General features: G+C 57.3%; 1 protein-coding gene across 3 annotated transcripts; it reads right to left on the reverse strand.

Moving 5' to 3' along the window:
- Positions 1–456: 456 nt before the first annotated feature.
- Positions 457–20718, reverse strand: PDGFB (platelet derived growth factor subunit B). Of its 3 annotated transcripts, none has more exons than XM_068560557.1 (7): positions 20651–20718; positions 11734–11830; positions 9308–9397; positions 7610–7815; positions 6063–6204; positions 2398–2548; positions 457–2017 (listed from the first exon to the last, which is right to left on the reverse strand). In XM_068560557.1, the coding sequence occupies exons 1-6, from the start codon at positions 20711–20713 to the stop codon at positions 2424–2426; spliced, it is 723 nt and encodes a 240-aa protein (XP_068416658.1). In that variant the 5' UTR covers positions 20714–20718; the 3' UTR covers positions 457–2017; positions 2398–2423. The 3 variants fall into 3 exon arrangements, with proteins under 3 accessions (XP_068416658.1, XP_068416657.1, XP_068416656.1); XM_068560556.1 differs by having other exon boundaries at positions 457–1868; positions 2398–2551; XM_068560555.1 differs by having other exon boundaries at positions 2398–2551.
- Between the last annotated feature and the right edge of the window lie 1000 nt (positions 20719–21718).

Consider the following 21718-nt stretch of genomic DNA (forward strand, 5'->3'; position numbering starts at 1 on the left):
ACGCTGGGTACCCCCTCCCCACAGCCAGTCCCACCCCACGATGCTGAGCATCCGTTTCCCTTGTGGAGACTCTCAGGCTGGAGAAACCCATCTCTTGTCACTACCAGTGACAAGCACAGGGACGTGGGGTCCAGGTATCAGGAGCTGCAAGCGGGACCAAGCCATACAGAGTGGGCTGTCTGGCTCTCACCGGCTCCCAGACAGAGGCCTTGCTCAGAGCAGCGGGCCGGCGTGTGCGCATGCATGTGTGAACGTGCATGTGTGAACGCGCGGACGCGCGCGCCTGAGTTTGCGCCTGAGTCTCCCAGAGCCAGAGGAACCCGTCGTAAGCTGTCGGCAAATCCTGCCAATGCGCAAAGGGTAATTGTCACGTGCAGTGCCAACAGACAGATCTCTGGCGGATTCATTTGGTTTTGTTTTGTGGTTATTTTTTTTTTACAACTTTAAATACGGAATATAAATAAATTTTACATTTAAAAAATAAAAGGAAAGCCCCCAAAAATATAATCACCGACTTTACAAACTGAAGGAAGCAGATTTGGGAGATGGGGGGAGGGGGGAAAGTGCAGTAGAAGGTGGAAAGGGAGGTGGGAGCTCAGACCCCACCCCTAGGGGGCCCTGGGGATCTTTTCCCTTTTCTCCCCCACTCCCAGCCCAAGAGCTGGTTTCCTGGGAGGAGCCACCAGAGATGGAACTCAAAGAGATCTAAGAAGAGGGGCGTGTGCAGGGGCGGAGCAAGGGCTACCCCCTACCCTTGGAGACTTTCTCTTGGGTTTTTCACACCCGCCTAAAGGGGAGACTGCTTGAGCTGAGGACTTGGGGAAACGGAGGCCACAGGGACAAGTGTTGCTCCCCTGTCCCCCACCAAGGGCTCAGTCCTGTCTGACCGCTCCAAGTCGTGGGCTGGGTCAGAGGCGCAGCCAGTCCACACAGAGCCTTTGTGTCAATTAGGAAAAGGATCCCTTTCCTCAAGACACTTTACCTCCATCTGCCAAAAAGTTGTCATAATAAATATACAAATTGGCCATGTCTACGGTTATGTGTGACCTGTGCTCCCTGCATGCAGTGCCCTTGTGCAGTGCACACCCTGTACAACCTTACATGGCAGTCTTGGCTGGGCTGGGATACGACAGGCAGGCCCCCTGCTGCCCTGGGTCCTGGTCTTCTGTCCTACAGAGCAGTGACTGGGGTTATCTGAGGCCTCAATAAGGGGTCCAAGAGCCCCTTGGTGGAGCAGACTGAAGGGTCAGGACAGGAGGAGACACAGGGTGGAGGTAGAGAGATGAAACAGAGGAAAAAGTGAACAGGGGGAGTGGAAGGAGGCAGTGCATGCCCAGGTCACCATCTCCATCCACCTCCGGAGCAAACTTCATCTCTAACCCGTCTGAGAGGGCACTTGGCTGCCTGGTGCTCTGGCCACACTTGCCTGGAGGAGTCCGCATCTTCAAAGAATTCAAACGTATAAAATGAAAAGAAGCCACTGTGAGCAGAGGTAACCAAGGGGATATGACCGGGCCTGGGCATTGCAGGAGGGGGTTTTCTCCAGTCTATGCTCCCCAACACGGTCTCAGCCACAGGAGTACGAGTACCCTGGCCTGCCTGGGGGTGCTCCCGTCGGAGCTGGCTGCGGGTCCAGGGACCAGGCAGGCCATGCTGAGAGGTCCTCAGGCCCACTTGCAGGGTTTCAGGCCAGTCCACAGCGCTGGGGAAGGAAGCTCCTTTCCCCCAACAGCGACCCCATCAGTCTCTCTTGCACTTTCATCCCATTTTCTCCAGGTCAGGAGAGGAAGACAGCGATGGAGTCCAGGTCCTTCATTTCCTTCTTGAGCTTCTGGGCAAGATGCTGGAGGCCACTGAGGGGAGACCCACTGGTGGAAGGGTGGACGGACACGTGGAGGGGTGGGGGAAGCACCATTGGCCGTCCGTATCAGGCATCGAGACAGACGGACGAGGGGAACAATATTATCACTCCAAGGACCCCATGGGGGCAATACAGCAAATACCATATTAAATAACCCTGTAGGCCAAGCAGAGGGACACGGGGATCAGAAACAGCCTAGGGCTCCATCCCACTCTTACAGGCAACCAGGGGCAGGGAGCTGGGGTCGACCAGCTGCCCCTGATTTCCAGCAGCGCTCAGGGCTGGAAGATTTGAGGTTTAGACCTCCCATTCTCTTAGGGCATACTGAGACACAGCTGGGCAGGGGTCCCTAAAGCCCCTCACCCAACCTGTGCCATGGAAAAACTCCATTGATAACTGGAAGAGGAGATCAAGGCTTAGAGCCTGGCTTTGGTACAGGAAAATGCCTCTCCCCCCGCCCCTTCCTCAGCCAAAGCCACAGGCCGGGGAGAAGGAACACAGGGTGCTGGGCCTCAGTTTCCCCGCCGGGCCCTCACCTGCCCGCACTCTCCTGCAGATGCCCCTAGGCTCCGAGGGTCTCCTTCAGCGCCTTCTTGTCATGAGTGTGCTTGAACTTCCGGTGCTTCCCCTTGGGGGGCCGGCGGACTCGCACCGTCCGAATGGTCACCCGAGTTTGGGGCGTCCTGGCTGCTTGAGAGAAAGAAAGGTCTGGTTAGCAGGTGGATGAACACTGGCGGGGATTTGGGGGTGTCTATCCCCCTTGACTAAGGCCTGCCACAGAACCTCCCCATATCCTCTGGGCTGAGAGAAGGGTTGGGAGGGGAGTCTAGATTTGAACCCAGCCAGACCTCCTGGGTTCAAGTCCCAACTCCACCGCTCACCAGCTGTACCTTAGGGACAATTACTGAACCATTCTGTGCCTCTGCTTCCCCATCTGTGAAATGGGGATAACAAACTGCCCACCTCATAGGACTAGTGGAAGGAATAACTGACAATATGCTGGCAAACACAGAGGGGAGCAGATGAACTACGGCCTCAAGTTCTTTGTCATTACCCCACTGATATGCCCCTGATTTCCACGCCCCTTGTACCTGGACTGGACTTGGATCTGTTAACCAATTTAAGGAGGCAGACTGGTGCTGGTCAGTTCCAGGCATGAGCCTTAAGAAGGCCTGGCAGCTCCCACCTTTGCACTTTGGGGAACCCCGTGCGGTCCCATAAGAAGTCTGGTTCGCCTGCTGGGGTTGCCACATGTGGGAGCCACATGGGGAGGAGAGGCCCTGGACTTCAGGGAGAGGGACAGAGGCCCAGCTCTCCTAGTGCAGCCTCCAGATAACTGACTACAACTGCAAGAGATGCCACCAGGACCACCCAGCTGAGCGCAGTCAACCCACAGACAGGAGAGAGCATAGAAAATGACTATTGTCTTAAGCCGCTAAGTTTAGAGAAGTGATCAGTAAATAGCAGCTGCTCTTATTCACTTGTTTCTTTTTTCCTTCCTTTGACCCCCTACTGAGGTTTCCTCCCACCAACCTCAGGCTCTTCCGGTCATGGGATGGGGGAGCCACTAGGCTTCGGGCATAACCACACCCCTCCACCAATGACCTGGGCCTTTCCCCCCCGTTGTACCTGTCGTCTGCCTGGCCCTAGCCACTCTGAGAGGCAGTACAGTGGGGCGGGCCAGACCACCTGGGTCCAAACTGGGCTCTCCCAGGTGTTAGCTGTATGCTTTGGGGAAAGTCACATACACTCTCTGTGCCTCAATTCCCACATCTTTAAAACTGAGAACAGCAGCCCTGGCCCCCTAGGTTTAGGAGATAATACATGGAAATCGCCAGAAACCCTTAGCTAGCACGCACCTGTCAAAGTTCTAAGCTTATTTATCCTCACAGCAGGTATAGGTTTGTACAGTTAACAGATGAGGAAACTGAGACAGAAAGTCTGGGATTTGAATGCAGGGATCTGCCTCTGGAATCCATGCTTTCAACCATTGGGCTGTAAATCACAGTGCCTGTCAGTCTTGGTCAAGATTAGCACTTATGTCTCTCTTCCTCCTGGGCTCCTAGGTAGACACTCTAGCAATGAAAGTTTTCTCTGCCAAGCTCAAGGCCTGCCTCTTCCTGGGAGCCTTCAGAGTTCTCCCCAGCCCACCCAGCTACTTTGGGGCCAACACCTGACTTCCCACCTCACAGACACAGGCTCCCATGAGGCAGTTACCCCACTGCTACAAGTAGGAAATTTAGGGACTCAGTGGGGTCTCAGGTCCCCCTCGAGGGAGGCTGCCTGAGAGGGCCATTGACGGGCCAGAGACAGGGCCATCAGCAGGACGCTGGGCTGGGAAAAGCCTGAGCAAGCTCAAGGTCATCACTCAGCTCATAAGTGACAGGGCAGAGATTTGAGCCCAGGAGGTCTGACGCTGACTATCACACGTGCCACATCACCAGCTGCCACAGGAACTGTCACCCAGGGCCAAAATGCTGAAACTAAAATGGCAAGACCTACATATCAAGTGGTTGAACATGCCTCCTAAGAAACTGGTTCAGAAAATCACATGAAACAAAGGCAGGGAAAAGAACCCCATTCTAAACATAAAGAAGAATATAATTTTTCCCGAACAGCAGTCATTCTCCATATTAACTCTACAAATAATTTACAACATGTCAGTTTGAAGCTGTCAAATTCTCAGCCTTCCTAGGTCATCCACGACTCAGCTCAGCTCTTAGAACAGGAGGAAGAGGCTGAGATGGCCCTGTCTTCAGGAGGCTTGTTAGTAAGAAATGACAGTGAGATTGTCCTGTCCCCTAACCAAAGAAAGTTATTGAAAATCCAAACAGTCACTTGCATGATTTTTTTATGCTCATCTAATCCTATTAACTTAATGAGTCTCATTTGATCCTTACTTTTCTCCTCGAGGGAGAAAAGGCAGCAAGATACAGTCAAAAGAACCCAAAACTAGATGTTCCAAGACCTGGGTTCCAGGTTCAACTTTGCCGCTGTGCTACCTTCACGAAGTCCCTTAACCTCTCTGTGCTCCAGCAGCCCCATTAGTAACACTGAAGGCCTGACTTGTAAGATCATCTCTAGCTCTAAAATTTTTAAATCCTTAAAAAAAAAAAAAAAAAAAAAAAGGCGAGGCAAGTTAAGAGTCAGTGACAGCTGTCAGGGTGAGGGAAGAGCCAAGAACAGAACTTCAGGATACCTGAATTCTAGCTATGCCCCTACCTGGAACTGGCTGTGTGACCTTGGGCAAGACCTCAGCTTATCTGGGCCTCAGGCACCTCTTCCATAAAATGTAGAGGCAACTGGACCATTTTTTCAGTCCCTTTCAACTCTTTAAGTCAAACTTGCCCCTGAAATTGTGAATTCATGACATCTAAGGACAGGAACAGAACTCCAGTTCCAACTTATCTGTGCGTTTGAACCCTATCTGTCACCTCCCTGCTACATTGTTGCCCAGCCTTTACTTGCATACCTCCAGGAACACAGAACTCAGCACCTCACAAGGCAGACAATTCCATCTTGGACTCCTGACTGCTCACCAGCTTTTGCATATATGTAGTTAAAATCTCTCTCTGGTGATTTTCCCCCACACTGGTCCTAATTCCCTCATCAAGGCTACCAGGAATTAGTTTGATTTCTCCTCCCCAGGACAAGTCGTCAAATATCCGGTTACGATATATGCCTTAGGGTGTTCTCTCATCCAGGCCATGGTTCCTCCCACCATTTCATGCACTCACAAAACAAAGTAGGGGGCTATGGTAGCAAGACTGGGATGCGGGCTGCTCTGGATGGGGCGGCCAGCAGACCTCTCGGAGGAGGTGACTTCTGACCTTAGACCCAAGTGAAGAGAGGGACCTAGGCTTGTGAAGAGCCAGGAGGAGTGAATTTCAGCCAGAGTGACATGTACAAAGAAACGCCATGAGGCAGAAACTTACTTGGCCACTCAAACAGGCCAACCTGGCTGGGGTGGCGTAAGTGAGCGGGACGGGTTGGTAACAAGGCCAGAGGGCCAACCGGGGGCTACATCCTCACATAAGGCCTCCCAGGCAGGGGAGGAATCTGGATTTTTTTCAGTGACATGGAAAGCTTCAGGTGAACTTAACCAGGGCATGCCAGATCCAATTCCCCCCGCATGCCCCCGGCAGCTGCCATAGAAGAAGGGGGCTGAGCAATTAGAGGCAGACACTGGATGGGCGGTTACCTCGCTGCTCCTGGGAACTCCCGGGACTTCGGGTCACGGGTCGTGCCACCACCGTCTCACACTTGCACGCCAGGTGGTCCTCCAAGGTCACCGTGGCCTTCTTAAAGGTTGGCTTCTTCCGCACAATCTCAATCTTTCTTACCTGGAGGACAGAACCACCAAAGTGCCTCCGTAAGACCACACAGGCAGGGTCCGGGAGAGCTGCCTGCCGGCTCTGCCACCCAGCATCCCCTGTGGTGATCTTTCCTCGAAAGCCTGGATTGCAGCAGGGTAGACGCTTTGGCCCAAACAATGGCAGGACCTTGCCCTCTGCTCTTCTCGTAGCTTTTCCATCAAAACAAGCCCTCCTGACCTGGTCTCCGGCAGCCCCCCTCAGATCCCCCAGAGAGGGAGAAAGGCATTTCCCGGTTAAGCGTGGGGCCTGCGGTGTCCTCATTCCCTGAGCGCCAGCCAAGGTCAGGGGCTGCAGCAGAGGCGGGGAGATGGTTGTCTGGAAGGAAGTGGGGGGAGGCTTTATCCAGGAGGGAGGCGGGAAGGGGGAGGTCAGCTGTCAGGTGTCCAGCCACAGAGCTGGCAGTGTTGGGGACAGGAGATACCATGACAGTGGGTGCCAGGGTAGAAAGTGACATTGGTAATCTTGGGCCCAAGGCCCAGGCCTGGGATGGAAGGCGGGCACGAGGCAAGGCCACGGCTGACCATAGGGGAGGGGAGTGTGGTGAGGCAGGCAGAGCACTTGGCAAGAGTAGGTAGGGAGCACCAGCCAGTCCTGAGCCCTGGAGAGGCGTGCCCACCGCCCAGCAGCAGCTCGGCCCAGCCTGAGCTGGTGTGTGGGTGAGGCTGCCCCCAGGGGTGCAGAAACCTTTCCACGTAAATCGGAAGACAGCTGAGACTTCTCTGGCCCTGCCCTGCCCCGTGTGAGACCAGGAGCTCCCCAGGATGGCCCCTACTCTAAAATTTCCCTTGAGTCAGAGTATACACCCAATCTTTCCAGAAAGGGGACAGGATTCAGCATTCTGACTCTCTGCTAGGGGCTGCCCCAGCTCTTGCAGGGTCTGTTGCCTGGAGGGAGTCTCTCTGCCCTCCTTGCTAGAGACACGACTTGTCAAAGGGAGATGGGCGGGTGTTAAAGATGCTGGGGCACCTAACTGAGCCTCTCTCTGCGTGGACTGAAGAAAACTGAGAGCCCTGAAGAGGGGAGATCTCTGAGGGAAGTTGAACAGCTGCCCAGAACGTTCTGAGTGTCCGATATGTTTGTGGACCTGTCTGTTCCAGGGACATTTGGGGATTTGATCCCTGTAAAGGAGGAGGCAGCATCCTTTACATATGGCCCCACCCCGGGGGCCTGTCTGTGGCTCATGGTCACCGCAGCCTGGATGGCCTCAGCGGACCCATGGGCGGCCTCTGCACACCTGTCGGGAGGGAGCTTCTCGAGATCGGCCCTCTCTGGACAGAGCCCCGGAGCCCGCCAGGAAGGCCCTTGGACGCCCCCCGAAGCCTGGTCAGCGAGTCCCGCGCCCCCCACCCTGGGCTGGCCGAGGCCTGGGTACCTGAACGGGCCGCAGCTGCACCTGCGTGGGGCGGCACTGCACATTGCGGTTGTTGCAGCAGCCGGAGCAGCGCTGCACCTCCACGCAGGGCGGCCACACCAGGAAGTTGGCGTTGGTGCGGTCTATGAGGCGCCGCGAGATCTCGAACACCTCGGTGCGTGTCTTGCACTCGGCGATCACGGCTGGCTCAGCGACTGTCGGGGAACCTGGAGGGAGCGGGGACCTGCATCAGGGTGGTGGGCCTGTCCAGAAGCCCCACCAACAGGAAAGCTCAGCGCGGAGCCCCTCTGGGACTGCTCGCCCTCAGAAACGCTGGCCTGTCCCATCTCCTTCAACCCCAGCGTGGAGGGTTACCAGCCACGGGACTTGGGCAGGCTGCTGACAGGCTTGAGGCCTCAGTTTCCCCACGTGCAAAATGGGGATGATCAGGGACTTCCCTGGTGGCGCAGTGGTTAAGAATCCGCCTGTCAATGCAGGGGACATGGGTTCGAGCCCTGGTCCGGGAGGATCCCACATGCCGCGGAGCAACTAAGCCCGTGTGCCACAACTACTGAAGCCCAAGTGCCTAGAGCCCGTGCTCTGCCTCAAGAGAAGCCACCGCAATGAGAAGTCTGCGCACCGCAACGAAGACCCAATGCAGCCAAATAAATAAATAAAAATGGGGATGATGAGATCTACACCCTAAAACCACTGTGGATCAAGTGAGATCATTCCGAGAGCGCTGGCGCGGGGTCCACATCAGTTTCCTCCCGCCAGCCCTCAACCATTTTATTCGATGATTTCACACATTTATGAGTTTGCCCGGCATGTGGCCCTTACTTGTGTATTATCTTGTAGCCACTCTCACATTGCTGTTTACACTGTAATCTATTCTTATGTTTTTGCTTCTTTCAAGCCTCAGTCTCCTCACCTATGAAATGGGAAAATAACAGTTCCTATACTGTACTTGCCGATCAAAGGAGGAATGTGAAACTTGGCCTACAGCAGGCTTACAGTCAATGCTGGGGCGACTGTCATCTGTCATTATTCACATATAGAGGAACTGAGGCTCGGAGAGCTAAATGAGCTGCCCAAATTCACAGAGCAAAGAGTGAAACTCAGGCCACCTGACTCTTATGTGGCGGGCCCCCCAGCCACAGTCTACAGAATTTTGGGGACTGCAGGTGGGCAGAGAGGAAGAGGGGCTTGGAGCGGGCACCCGCCTCCCTAAGAAAGCTTCTGCGGGACCCAGTGACCTGTACCTTCTTTTGCTTCACGCCTGCTGTCACAGGCACAGCGCTTCGCTGCAGAGGAGACATGCAGCCTGCCAGCGGCACTGGGTTCAAGCAAGAAGAGCCGCTTAGGATCCCAGCCCCACCACTTGCTAGCTGTGTGACCTCAGCTGCTTTTTTACCCTCTCTGGGCCCCAGTTTTCAACTCTATAAAATGGGGTTAATAATCTCCACCTCCAAGGTTGAACTAATGAACCGATGAGGTTTTAACGAACTATATTTAGAAAACAGTGTGTGTTGGGGGAGGGGAGGATGATGGCTTAGCTCCTCGATAGAGGGTACTTAAGGATGGCTGTGCTCCTTCAGTTCCACTCGGTCCTCAGTGTCAGGGCGAAGGAGCAGGCCCTCCGGCCTCGGGCTGGCTGCATCCCCAATTCTTCCCTGGCTCCCACCTTTGAGAGGCCACCGTTCTCACCCTCAGTCTTACCTAGGCTCCTTCTCCCGCGGGATAAGCTATCCAGCTCGCCTCCAGAATGGGACCGGGTCAAATTCAGGTCCAATTCAGCCCCGTCTTCATCTGTAAGAGGAGGTCAGACACACTCTGAAAACCGTTGGCTGGCTCGACCAGGGCTCTGGGGGCTCCGATGCGGGTTCCAGGGCAGGCGGGAGGACTGCTTCCCTCCCCATCCCCCCACTGGCACACCACTCCAGAAAACGGTCTCCCCTTCTGGCTCCCTGTAAACCCGAGGGTCCCAGCTCCGAGGAGGGGCCCCTCCGGACAAACCCCAGGGTGGCCATGGGGCTCAGAGGGCGGTGGGGCCCTGACTGCATCGCCGAGGGATCATCAGTCCCACTCCGGGCCCTTCAACCACATATTTGGACAGAACCCATGTCAATGGAGTTAAAAATAACCCATCCCCTTTGCTACTGTAAGAGAACCCTCCTTGGCCTCCAGGGCAGGGTGAGGACCCAGAGCTCTGAAGGCCAGTTTCCAGCGCCCCTCCACCCAGCGTTCCCATAGGAAGTGCTGAATGGAGAAATTCCCAGAATCCCCAGGGGGGACGGGCATGCCCTGGACACAGCCCCTCCGGAGCCCCGGACAATGGCCCAGTTGGGCGGGGAAGAGGGAGGGAAGGAGAGGGATGGGGGTGGAGGCTGAAGGCAGAGACAGGGTGAAGAGCCAGGCCTGGTGGGGCGGTGGGTGGGGTGTTGGGGGAGCCCTTGCCCTGCCCCCTTTTCGGCCCTGGTCTCTCTCCAGCCCCCAGTCTTTCACCGTGTTTGTGCCTCTCCCCCTAACCTTTTGCCCCACTTCTGCCCTATGTTGTCCATTTATTCCTAAAGTCACGAACCACAGCTCCCTTCTCTGTCCTGGGTGGCCCTCATCTCAGCATCACTGGCACTACTCGGAGGCATTCCTCTCTCTAGAGATGGCGGCCGGAAGCGGCTGCGGGAAGTGAGGGTTGCAGAAGACTTGGAGCTCCACACTGAACTGCGGGCAGCCCCTTCTATCTCTTGACGGCTGAAGCGCCAGCAAATAAACTACGGGGGTTGAGGACAAGCTCCTGCTCCCTGCACGCAGCGCCTCACGCTCCCGCTGTCTCCCCAGCCCACCAGCCCACGGGCCCCGCCCGTGACAAAGCCCCCCGCTCATCCGTGCAGGCTCCCGGTGGGTCCTGTGTGGAGGAGACTGTGCTATAACTGGTGCCTTTCCGTCTAGCATACTGCTCCTGCGTCAGCACGTCTGTCTGTCCTCCTCACTCCCTTCCTTTCTCTCTGCCATCTCTGGAATGTCCCTGGTGGGGAGGAGATGGGGAAAAGATGTGCTTTGTGGAAAGGTTAAGTTGATTAGGAAAAAATAGCCACACGGTTGCCTTGAAACAGGCCCACTATTGAAAATCTCATTTCGGAGCTCCCGACTCCCACCCGGGGTACACAGGGGCTGCCCGAGGGTGAGGGCCAAGGGCCTTGGGAAGAAACAGCAGAGAGGCTAAATTTGGAAGTTGCCCCATTGTGTTGACCAGGGCTGGCCAGTCGGGCATGGGGTGGGAGGTGTGGGAGACGTGGGGCGGGGGGCCTGGTGAACAATAGGTGGGCCCAGCTGGGGCCCCCTCCCGCCTGCCTCGCCAGCCCCCAGCACAGGCGGGTTTGAAAGGGCCCGGGAATGCTTTTGAGAGGGAGCCAGGGGCCCAACGGGGAGAGGAAACAAAGGCAGGAAATGCTGTCCCCCGTAGATAGCAGTCTGGGCAAGGATTACAAAGTGACAAAGAGACAAAACCCCAGAGGGAAGGGGAGCTGGGGGTGCAGGGGGGCTGCCGACTAGGGCTCCAGGGAACAGGCCAGAGGTTAGAATAGAATGGAATTTGCTCTGAAGGCAGCGTTTATAAATACATTCCCGACCCAGCCCGCCAGCCCCGCCACGTGTGTGCCACCAAGCACGTGCCCATGCGCTGAGCGCGCTCTTGGGCAAGGGCAGGGCTGCCCACTAGTGTGCGCCAGGTGTCCCCTGGAGACCTTGGAGACTGGGCCCTCGGCCAGAGGGGCAGGGAGAGGGCCCCTCTGGCACCACCCTCCCCGGCTGAGTCCACACCCAGAGGCACATTCGGCAGATGCCCTGGGTACCTTCTCCCTGCCCCCTCCTCCCGGCACCCCGCCCTCTGCACCCCGCCAGAGCCACATGTGGGAGCTTCTTCCGCCACGCCCCACATCCCAGGTAGCAACCCGTCCGCCTACTCAGCCCTGCCCGGGACAGGTGTGGCCGAGCCCTGCGGGGCCGCCACAGGCCTCTGGGTCTCTGGATGCCAAGGGAGCGGGGATGCCCTTGCCAGATGCCCTGCCCCCCTTGGCAGCGGGGATGCCCGCCCGGCACCCCAGGGCTCAGCAGAGGGCCAGAGCACGGGCGAGGGTTCAATTCACCTCCAGAGTCTCCGTGCAGCAGGCGCTGGAGGTCATCGAAGGAACGAATGGAGTGGTCACTCAGCATCTCGTAGAGCTCCTCGGGAATGGGGTCCCCCTGCCAGGCAGACACAGGGGGGCCAAGTGAGCTGGGAGCAAGGGCTTCCCAGCCGTGGTCCTCTTCCCCCCAACACACACACTCCCTCCTATGGCAAGTTCCCATAGGGCCCCTTGGCCACGGACAAATGCACAGCCAGGCCGGGGGCAGGCAGGGGTCGGAGGGAGATTCCAGGCCTGACAACCAGGAGCACAAAGGCCGGCGACCAGAACCTGCGGGAGCCTCTAAGATGCAGCTCAGATCTGCACCCCTCACCCCCAAACAGAACCTCAGCTTGCTTTAAGTTAGATTTGATCGTATGTATCTGTCTCCCCATCACACTACAGGTTCTGGAGGCTCCAACAATCTGATTTCTCTCTGCTTCCCCTCCACGCCTGACAGCTAAAGGCAGCCAGCATTTGTCATGGGAGATCGAATTATCCCCATTTGACAGAGGTAAAAACAGAGGCTCAAATAGGCGACATCCTTTGTCGGAGTCCTACAGCCAATTATCAGCAGAACCTGCATCCAAATCCAAATCTTTCTGATGGCAGAGCCTGTACCCCCAGCCACCTGGGTACACAAGGTGTTTAATAGATGCTTGAAGAGTTGGATGGTCTCAGGAGGCCACATGTACTAGCGTTATCTATTTAGTCTCTCACTCAAAAGAGGAGGGAAGGGAATCCTCAGATACAGCTGGGAAACCTGAAAGCTCACCAGTGCCCCATGCCCAACCAAACCCTATTTTTAGAGCCCCTCTGGCCTGTTGCCAAAAACACTTGAAACTTAATAAGCACATTAACAGGCCCCATTTGGAGCCGGGCTTCCTCCAGGGAAATCACAGGTCCTACAATAACATGAGAGCAGCCCTCATAGGAATGTCACGGCCCCATCCCCCACGGTCCAGGGAGACCTGAGGGGCTGATGCCAAAGGTCTTGAAAAAGAGGTGAGGGCCTCTTTCTTGTGCCTCCGGGCAAAGAAAATGCGCAAGATCTGCTGCGTGTCCGAACTCACACCCGTGCAGACACATGCACGTGCACACGTAAACACACAGGAGGGCTCCGCCTTGTGGGAGGAGCCCCTGGGGAGGGTTTCAGCAGACCTGACTTACTACTGCCTGACCTTGGGTTACACAAGTCTGTGCCTCAGTTTTCCTGGATTAAGAAGGGAGGCGCCCCTGGTTGAGCTGGTGCACTGAACACTCCAAAGACCGGAGTGCTGAGAGGCTCCCACAGGCTGCCTCGAAGAAGGAACGCCGCCCTCTCCCCGCCTCGTGGCCATTCCCCGGGGTGCTCCCCGAAAGGTCTGTTAGGAGCCCGGTGAATGATCAGGTTCTAGCCTCCCCCAAAGCTCCGCCTCCTCATCGCTTATCAACACCTCCTCCAGGGGCCCCACCACACGCGGGCCTGGCCACTGGAGTCAGCCCTGGAGCCAGAAGGCCAGGGTGGAGTGTGGCCATGTCCCCTCTTAAAGCAAATTCCTTGAGAGCTCTGAGCTGAGTTTCTTCATTGGCACGTGGAGCTTAGAAGCCTGCCTGGTGCCTAGGGCGGTCGGGAGGTATGAGAGAGAGAAGGGTGGGAGTCTAGCAGTAAGCTTGGCTGGGAGCTGGGGTCCACGGTGGCACAGCCGGGAAACCAGGGGATGCGTGTGTGAGATGGGGAGGGATGTCTACTCAGCTGCCCCTCACTTTCCTCTCCCACCTCCATGTGGCCTGCCTCCTCCCACCCAGAGAGACCACGCCTTTGGTGGTCTCCAAATGTGGACACAGGACCCAACCCACGGAACGGAAAGCAGCTGGCTGGTCTCCGGTGAAGCCCAAGGCAGGCCACTGCCCCTGAGGGTTTTGTCTGCCCCAGATCTGGTAGTCCAAAGAGCGGGATTTCACCTCCCCCGCTACTAACCTCCCCGTGAACTCAGGTTGGCCACCGCCCCTCTCTGATCCTGGCTCTCAGTTGCAAATTGAAGGGGTTGAAGACATTTGATTCAATTCTAATTCTGCCTGGGGGTCCCGGGAGAAGCAGCAGAGGAAAGCCCAGGGTGGGGTCCCCAGCCAGGTCTCCCAGGCTGCTTGTGGAGTAATGATTCAATTAACCCCCCAGGAGAGGGGCCCAAAGGCCCAGGACCAAATGGCACATAGCACTCGTGCCAAGACCTCCTTGCCCCCTGGAGAGCTGTCTGCCGCTGCCGCTGCGGGCCAAGGCAGAGGAGGCAGACTCCCAAACAGGCCTACCTAGCAGATGCCCCAGACCCAGCCTATGATGCAAAGGAGATGCCGTCTCATGGAAACAAGCCCACAACCTCCCAGGCTGAGTGGGGAAGAGCCCAGGATAGAGACAGGAGAGGTGGGAGAAGCACACAGTAGGTGCTCGATAAATACTGGTAAAATGCATGAAGCACTCTCCCCTTGTCTCTGGAGTTGTCTCCTGTATGATTCTCCCCCTCCTCCACCAGAAGGACCACCCCCGCTGAGTACACTGCCTCCTAAAGAGTCCACTTTCCTCTAAGCAGAGACGCCATTCCTGCACGTGCTTTCAGTAATTTGGCCACTGGATGCCCAGAACACCCTGAGAGCCCCTGGATTTGACACTAATACCACAGCTAACTTCTGTGAAGTGCTAACTACAGGCCAGACACTGAGTTAAATGCTGTACCCACTAGCCACCCCAAGAGGCTGGCGCTTTTTGTGTTCCCATCTTCCAGATGAGGAAGCTGAGGCTTAGAAAAATTCAGGAAACAGCTACAGGTCTACACGACTCGTAAGTGGCAGAGTGGGCCCCTCTGTCCCAGCGCCATGGAGCTGCCTGGGCATTAACCTCAGTTCCTGTCAGCTCCCCACCCTGCAGGGGTCATGAGCAGCAGTTCTCAGTCAGGGGCGGGTGGGCCCCCGGGGGACACTGGTCATGTCTGGAGGCATTTTTGGTGGTTATAAATAGAGGAATGCTACTGGCATCTAGTAGGTGGAGGCGAGTGAAGCTAATAAACATCCTTCTATGCACAGGACAGCCTCCACAATAAAGAATTCTCTGGTCCCAAACATCCACAGTGAAGAGATGGAAAAGCTCTGTAGTAGATAAAGCAAGGGCTTCAGCTGCCAGGGAAACCTGGGTTCTTGGAGTCAGGCTTTTAACAACCTAAAACCTCAGCTTCTTTTTTTTTTAAGTCATACTTTTTATTGAAGTGCAACATACACACATTAAAGTACAGAGGTCATAAGTATACAGCTTAATTAATTTTCACAAAGTAAACACATACCTTGAGAAATAAACAGACCATCCCAGCACCTGAGATGCTCTCCTTGCATCTCCTCTTAGTCACAACTCCTTTTAAGGGTAACCACTATCCCATTTTCTATTACTGTTAGGTTTGTCTGATTCTGAACTATGTTCTCTTTGGTAATGGGCTTCTTTGTTCAACATTACATTTGTGAGATTTATCCAGGTTGCTGTATTTAGTAGTGGTTCATTCATTTACATTCTACTAAATAAGTATTCCACAATTTATTTATACGTTTTACTCGATATATTTTTGGGTTGTCTCCATTTTGAGGCTATTGTGAATAGGGCTGTTATTAAAATTCTTATATTTCTCTTTGGGTGCATATTAGTATAATTAAAATTAAATAATGGGCGATGGTCGCATAACTCTATGAATTCTGAATTGCCAATTTCTGCAAAGAAGCCAGTTGGGATTTTGATAGAAATTGAGTTGAATGTGTAGATCAGTTTGAAGATTAATGCCATCTTAACAGTATTTACTATTCTAACCCATGAACATGGATGTCATTCTTTTTATTCAGATATTTTAAAATTTCTTTCAACAATGCTTTGTACTTTTCAATGTATAAAACTTACACTCCTTTTGTTAATTTTATTCCTAAGTATATTATTCTTATTGATGCTATTATAAATGGAATTGCTTTCTTTTTTTTTTTTTAACATCTTTATTGGAGTATAATAGCACAGGGAGATCAGCTCAGTGCTTTGTGACCACCTAGAGGGGTGGGATAGGGAGGGTGGGAGGGAGACGCAAGAGCGAGGGGATATGGTGATAGATGTATACATATGGCTGATTCACTTTGTTATACAGCAGAAACTAACACAACCTCCGCTTCTTTATCTTTTAAATGGGGCTAATAATACCTCAGCGGCGCGTTATTGGGAGGCGGAATCGCACCTAGCAGAGCAGCCAGCAAATGATGGGTAGTTAATGAGCCCTGCTGTGATCCCCATGCATTCCTTCAGTGTGGCGCCTTGAGGGCAGCAGCGAGCAGCACGCATGCGCGGGGCCTGCAGTGCAGGACATTTTTGAGGATGACAGTGGGTAGGTGGAGAGTATGTGGCTTTGCATTATCCCCTGTGCCGGGCCACAGGAAATGACACCTGAGCCCCACACTGGCACTTGCCCGGGGCCGTGTGCGCTGGTGGGTGGGTCCCTTCCGGGGCTGGGGGTGGCTGAGAGGTGGGCAAATTCAGCCTGTGGTCAGCTCCAGGATGCAATGCCCTGGGAGAGACTCACATGGGCACCTGCTGGGGGTCAGAGGTTACTCGAGGTGTGGGAGGGTGAGCAGCCCGGAGCCAGGCACAGGTTCTAGAAGCCTCCTTAGGGTGGGCAGCTCCCCCTCGGAGATAGGAAAGGAGGCCTGGCACCCTGATGAAGTTGCCCCAGATCTCAGGCCTGGGGTTCCTGGCAGGGCGAGGGCGTGGCAAGAAGGCAGCTGGGGCACAGCCAGCTGTGGGAGCCAAGGCAAACAGCCTTCTCCCCACCCCACCCCTAACGCCAGCTGCGGAAGGTAGGAAGGGAACAAGCCAGCTGAGGCCAGGTGAATTACCTGCTCCCAGCCAGGCTGGCAGATTAAAGGGGCTTGGACCCCACCCTCTGCCTGGGCCCCAGCTGTACACACAGATATACACTCCCCAGCCTGCCTGCCGTTCAGCTGAGGGAGACAACACGGGCCTGGCCCAAGCAAGCAGGGGCGTTGTCAGTGGCTGGCAGAGGGAGAAGGCCTCGGAGCGCCCGCCTGCCTGGGAGTCTCAGGCCTGATTTAGAGTCAATGCCAAAGCCAAGCCCTTTGAAGAAGCCTTCTCTGGGCAGACCACAGAAGCCATTTAGAACCAGCCTTTCCCACCTAGCATCTCCCTGCCTTACTGCTCCTGGGACCCTCCCACTCCCCCACCGCTATTACTGTTAGCCCAGCCCCCCATTGGGCTCCCGCGTCTCTCTCCAGCAGAAAAACTGTTAGACCAGGAAGAGAGAGGCCAGGGCAGCAATTACAATCCTGGCAGCGCATGGCAATCACTGACCCCAGCCACCCCTGGTCCCAACTCCCAGCACCGAGTGGGGCCCAGGAATCTGCATTTTCAAAAGGCAGGTAATTCTGCTGCTCTTGGGGAACTCTGAGCTGATCCAAACTTCTCATTTTTTTTTTTTTTTTAGGTGGTAGAAACTGAAGCCCAGCTCAAGATACCCAGAACCTTTGCAATCTAATTTTCCTTCTGTTTCTTTCTCTCTATCCAGTCTAATCTTGGCAGTCCAAGTACCAAGACATGGAAAAGAAAGAAGTGCTTGTCTCTCAAGATGGGGGTGGGGAGGGAGCGATGCAGGGGGACGCAAATGAAGATGGCTACTGGAGGGCAGCATGGCTATGTTGGGCTGCCCTGCGGGAGGACTGAATGAGGCCGCGTTTATAAAGCACTTAGCAAGCCCTAGACACATGTCTGGTCCTTCCCTCCCCGCCCCCACAAGGATTCCCTGTCCTTTCCACAAATATTTACAGATTATGCACCATGGGCCAGGCACCGTTCTAAGCAGGGGAGACAGTGGTGACCAGGACGAAAGCTCTCTAGTGGAGTTTATACTCTGGTGACGAAAAACACATAATAAACAACTAAATAAATCAGAAAATGAAAATAGTTGTGCTAGAAGGGCATTTCAATGGGGGGGGGGGCAGTGAGGGAAGACTCTGAAAGGGACTTATGAGGCCCATGGCAAGCACCTCTTTACACTCCTGCTGAACCAATCGCTCTCTCTCACGTACACACACACTGTTCCTAGGTCTTGCACCAGAGCCCCCAAATTCTGTTTGATCCTAACCTGCAGCAAGTCAGTCTCCCACTACCTAAGGCCATTAGCAAACCAGAAAGAAGCTGGGTGATTGAAGGTCTGCGGGCCCCTTCACTCCTTCTCGGCAGAAGGGTGCAGAGGCCAGAGACATCACATGACAAGGAGAGTCACCCTTCCGGAAGCCAGCTCAGCTGATGGAGATGGGACCTTATGGGCCTCAGCCAACCCTCAGCCAGGCCCCACCTCAGAGCTCCCCATCCCTCCTTCCCAGCTGCTGAGGCCTCCACCTGAGGCTCAGTACAAGCGTGCCAAGGACATGGCCAACCCCAAGGCGACCTCCGCCAGCAAGCCCTCCTGGACTGGCTCCCATGTCAATAGGTTTTCCCTTTAGGTCTCCTCCCTCAGAGACTCCTGAGGCTTACTCAGGCTCTGCAGGAAATTGCTTCGTAAACTGCAAAGCACTACACAACTGTGGGTTCCTGAAGGCCATGTTCAAGGATGCTGTGATTCAAGTGAGGAGAAAGGCACCAGCTTCCGCGCCGTAGCCTCCCCAGCAAACACACATACCCCCGGAGCTCTGGAAAAGGAGGAGGAGGCGCTGGATGAAGCTGGAAATGGAAAGGGCAGGCCTGGGAAGGCCTTCTCCAGCCGTCACCCAGCCTCTCCAGAGCGGGCTGGGATCCCCAGAGAGGACAGAACAGTCAGGGGTGGGAAACCCCCTCAGCCATTCGGGGTCATCCAGTCTTGGAGGTTCAAAGAAGGGCTTATTTGAAGGGAGAAACGCTCCGGACATCACAGCGCCCCCCATTTTCGGCCACATGAGCATGGTTTTAAAAAGCAATCACAGAAGGATAATGCTTGAGGGGCTTCGAGCTGACCCGACCAGGCAAAAACCAGTGGGTGCTGTGGAGCCGGGACCTGACGGGAGGGTCCCTGTTTCCGTTCCCTCATAGGACCCAGGAAGGAAACGGGGTCGCTGCAGAGAGAACTAGGTTCCAAGGCCCACGGTGGGCTCACCTGTTGCGCGGGGGTGGGCACCTGGTGCATGGGGGTATAGGGGCCGTGCGTGCCTATGTGCGTGCGTAGGTGTGCGCGCACGTGTGCTCAGGCTGCGTGTTCGGGGGCCGTGCGTACGTGTGTATGCGGTGCGCGCGCGTGTGCCCCGCGTGTGCACGGGCGTGGCGGCGGCGGGCGCGCGACCCGGCCGCGGTAGTGCGTGCCCGTCGCTCTGCGCACCCGCCCGCCCGCCGGAGCGCAGCATCGCCTCCGGCCAAGAGTGTGCATGCGTGGGGTGAGTGAGCGAGTCGGGGGGCCGGGCGGGGTGGGCTGCGGAGAGCAGCGGCGGGGGCGCCGCCGTTCCCAGGACGCCCTGGCACCGGGCCCAGCCCCCAGACCCCGCGGCGAGGCAAACCGGCAGCTGGGGCCGGCCGGCGCCCCCCTTCGCAACAGCTGGACGCGGCCCGGGGGGCTGCGGGAGCGGAGAGGAGGGGGCGTCGGGAGGGGCCTGTAGGCTGCCGGGCTGAGCCCCGCGTCCTCCCTCCCGGGTGCTGGCCGCGGGGGGTGGCCGCGGAAGGGCGGGGCCCCAGGGCGGGCGGCCGGCGGCCCTCGAGGAGCCCCGAGAACAAAAGGAGACGGCGACGGCTCCTCCGTGGTCAAAACAACCTGCGCTGGCGGCGGCCCAAGGCCCGGCCGCGGCCTCGGAGCTCTTCACCTTAACCCCTTCGCCGCCGCCTCCTCCTTCCTGCGCCTCGTTGGAGGCCGAGAGGGGCCGGCCCTCCCCGGGAGCGGGCGAGGTGCGGGCTCCCGGCCGCGGCCGAGCAGAGGCGGGACGGGACCCAGGCACGCCGCGCTCCCCGCTGCCCTCTTCTCCCCGGCACCTCGCGCTTCCTCCCTGCCCCGCCCCCTTTCCCACCTGGATTCCGGGTAGACTTGCCAACTCACTGCTACGTGAGGCTGGGAGGGGTGCGGGGGACTCATACAATCTGATAGCTCCCGCAGACGTTTTTACACCCCAGCTCTGCTAGGCTTTTACAGGCGGCGCGCTCCGCACCCTGCGAGCGGGGGAGAGAGGTGCGTTCTCTCGCAGGGTGCGGGCGCAGGTATGGCGCGACCTCAGGCACACACCGCCCCGGGGGCTGGACTCCCTGAGACCCCCACTCCTCCCCTAATCCAAAGTGCCCAAAACCTCTCTCGGCACCCACTGCGCCCAAGACACAGGCTGCTCCTGCACCGCACTCTGGGGCCGGGCAAGACCTGCACGGGCCCCGAGGGCACCCAGACCGACCGGGAGCTGGAGCCAGGGTGGGACGGAAACCCCCGCCGAAGACTGGCGTGGCTGCCACCACCGGTGCGCGAGCTCGCACCTCCCGTGCAAGCCGGGTCCTGGACAGGACCTAAGCTGTAGCCGAAGTGGGCTCGGGAGGACGCGCTGCCTGCTGCCTCGGCACCACCCCACCCCTCTCCCTTGGGCTAGGAGGGGGCTTATTCTCGGGTTCCTGAGGGGTGGGAGACAGGACCACACACACCGTCCCCTGACGCCTAAAAGCTCGGAGATCTGAGATCGCCCCTGGGAAAGAAAGGCACCGCTGCCCCCTCCTCTTAGAGCCTGGCACCTCCCGGACCTCGCGTCCCAGCCCTCGGAGGTCACCTAGCGCCCGGCGCCAGACCCAGGGACTGCATGGGTCCAAAGTTCACTGCAGCGAAAGGAGGGGGCGATCAGGGGGGTAGGGGTCGGGGGTAATGAATGAAGCGAAGCAGCCCCAGCCGCCGTCGCAACTCACCTCGGCGCTGACCAGACGCAGGTAGCAGCAGAGAGACAGGAAGAGCGCCCAGCAGCGATTCATGCCGACTCCGGGCCCGGCCCCGCGGGGCCCCGGACTCGTGGACCGAGCGCGCCGCCCCCGCGGCCAGGGTGGGGGGCGGGGGCTGGGGAGGGAGGTGGGCTCTGCTCGGGTCTGCGGCGATCAGGCGCTCAGGCCGCTGCAGCCGCCGCCGCGGCTCACCCGCATGGCCCCCGGGCGCCGCCGCCCCCAGCCCGGGCTCCGTCGTTGGGGGGTTGGGGATGACCTGGGCGCGGGACCAGGGTCCGAGGCCGCTACCTGGGCGGATCCCGAGCCCGAGCGAGCATCCACGGCCGGGGGGCTGCGTCGCGAACCAGCCGAGGCGTCTAGCCGTGTGGGGGCGCCCAGGGGACTCCAACCTCGAAGAGGAAAAAGAACACGGCAGTCGATGGTTCGTCTTCGCTCGCCGGCTAAAGGCGTTTTCCTCTGCCCGCCGGCTTAGGTTTTTTGCAACATTTTCTGGAAAGGCCCCCGAAGTCGGAAAGCGCAGAGCTGGGCACCTCAAAGCCAAAGTCTCCCCCAAAAAACTTTTTCCAAAGTTGGCTTTGCAGCGGCGGCTCGAGTACCCGGGCAGGGAGAGGTGCAAACTCCCGCCCGGGCCGGGTGGGGGGGCCGGAGCGTGTGCGCCCTGGCGCGGGGCCCGGGCGGCGGGCACGGCTGCTCCGCGCGCGCGTCGTGCCCGCTGCGCGCTGGACCGGGCCCGGCAGACAGGTGGACGCGGCGCGAGTCTGTCGGTCCGTCTGCCCGCCCGCTCGCCGCTCTGGGCGTCCTCTGCGGGCTGCGAGTTGCGGCTGCTCCGGCTTTCTCTTTGCAACGAGGCTGGAGGGTGGGCTTTTTCCCCCCTTTTTGCGCGTGTGTGTCTGTGTGTGCGCGCAAAATATCCCTATCTCGGGAATGAAAGATGGGCGCTGGCGGCCAGAGGGGAGCCCTCAGGGAGGCAGCGGGGGAGGCTGCGGGCGCACGGGGAGGCAGGCGGGCTGCTCCCAGCGGCAGGAGGAGAAGTTGCCA

Source organism: Eschrichtius robustus, chromosome 13, assembly GCF_028021215.1.
Source record: "Eschrichtius robustus isolate mEscRob2 chromosome 13, mEscRob2.pri, whole genome shotgun sequence".
NCBI lineage: Eukaryota > Metazoa > Chordata > Mammalia > Artiodactyla > Eschrichtiidae > Eschrichtius > Eschrichtius robustus.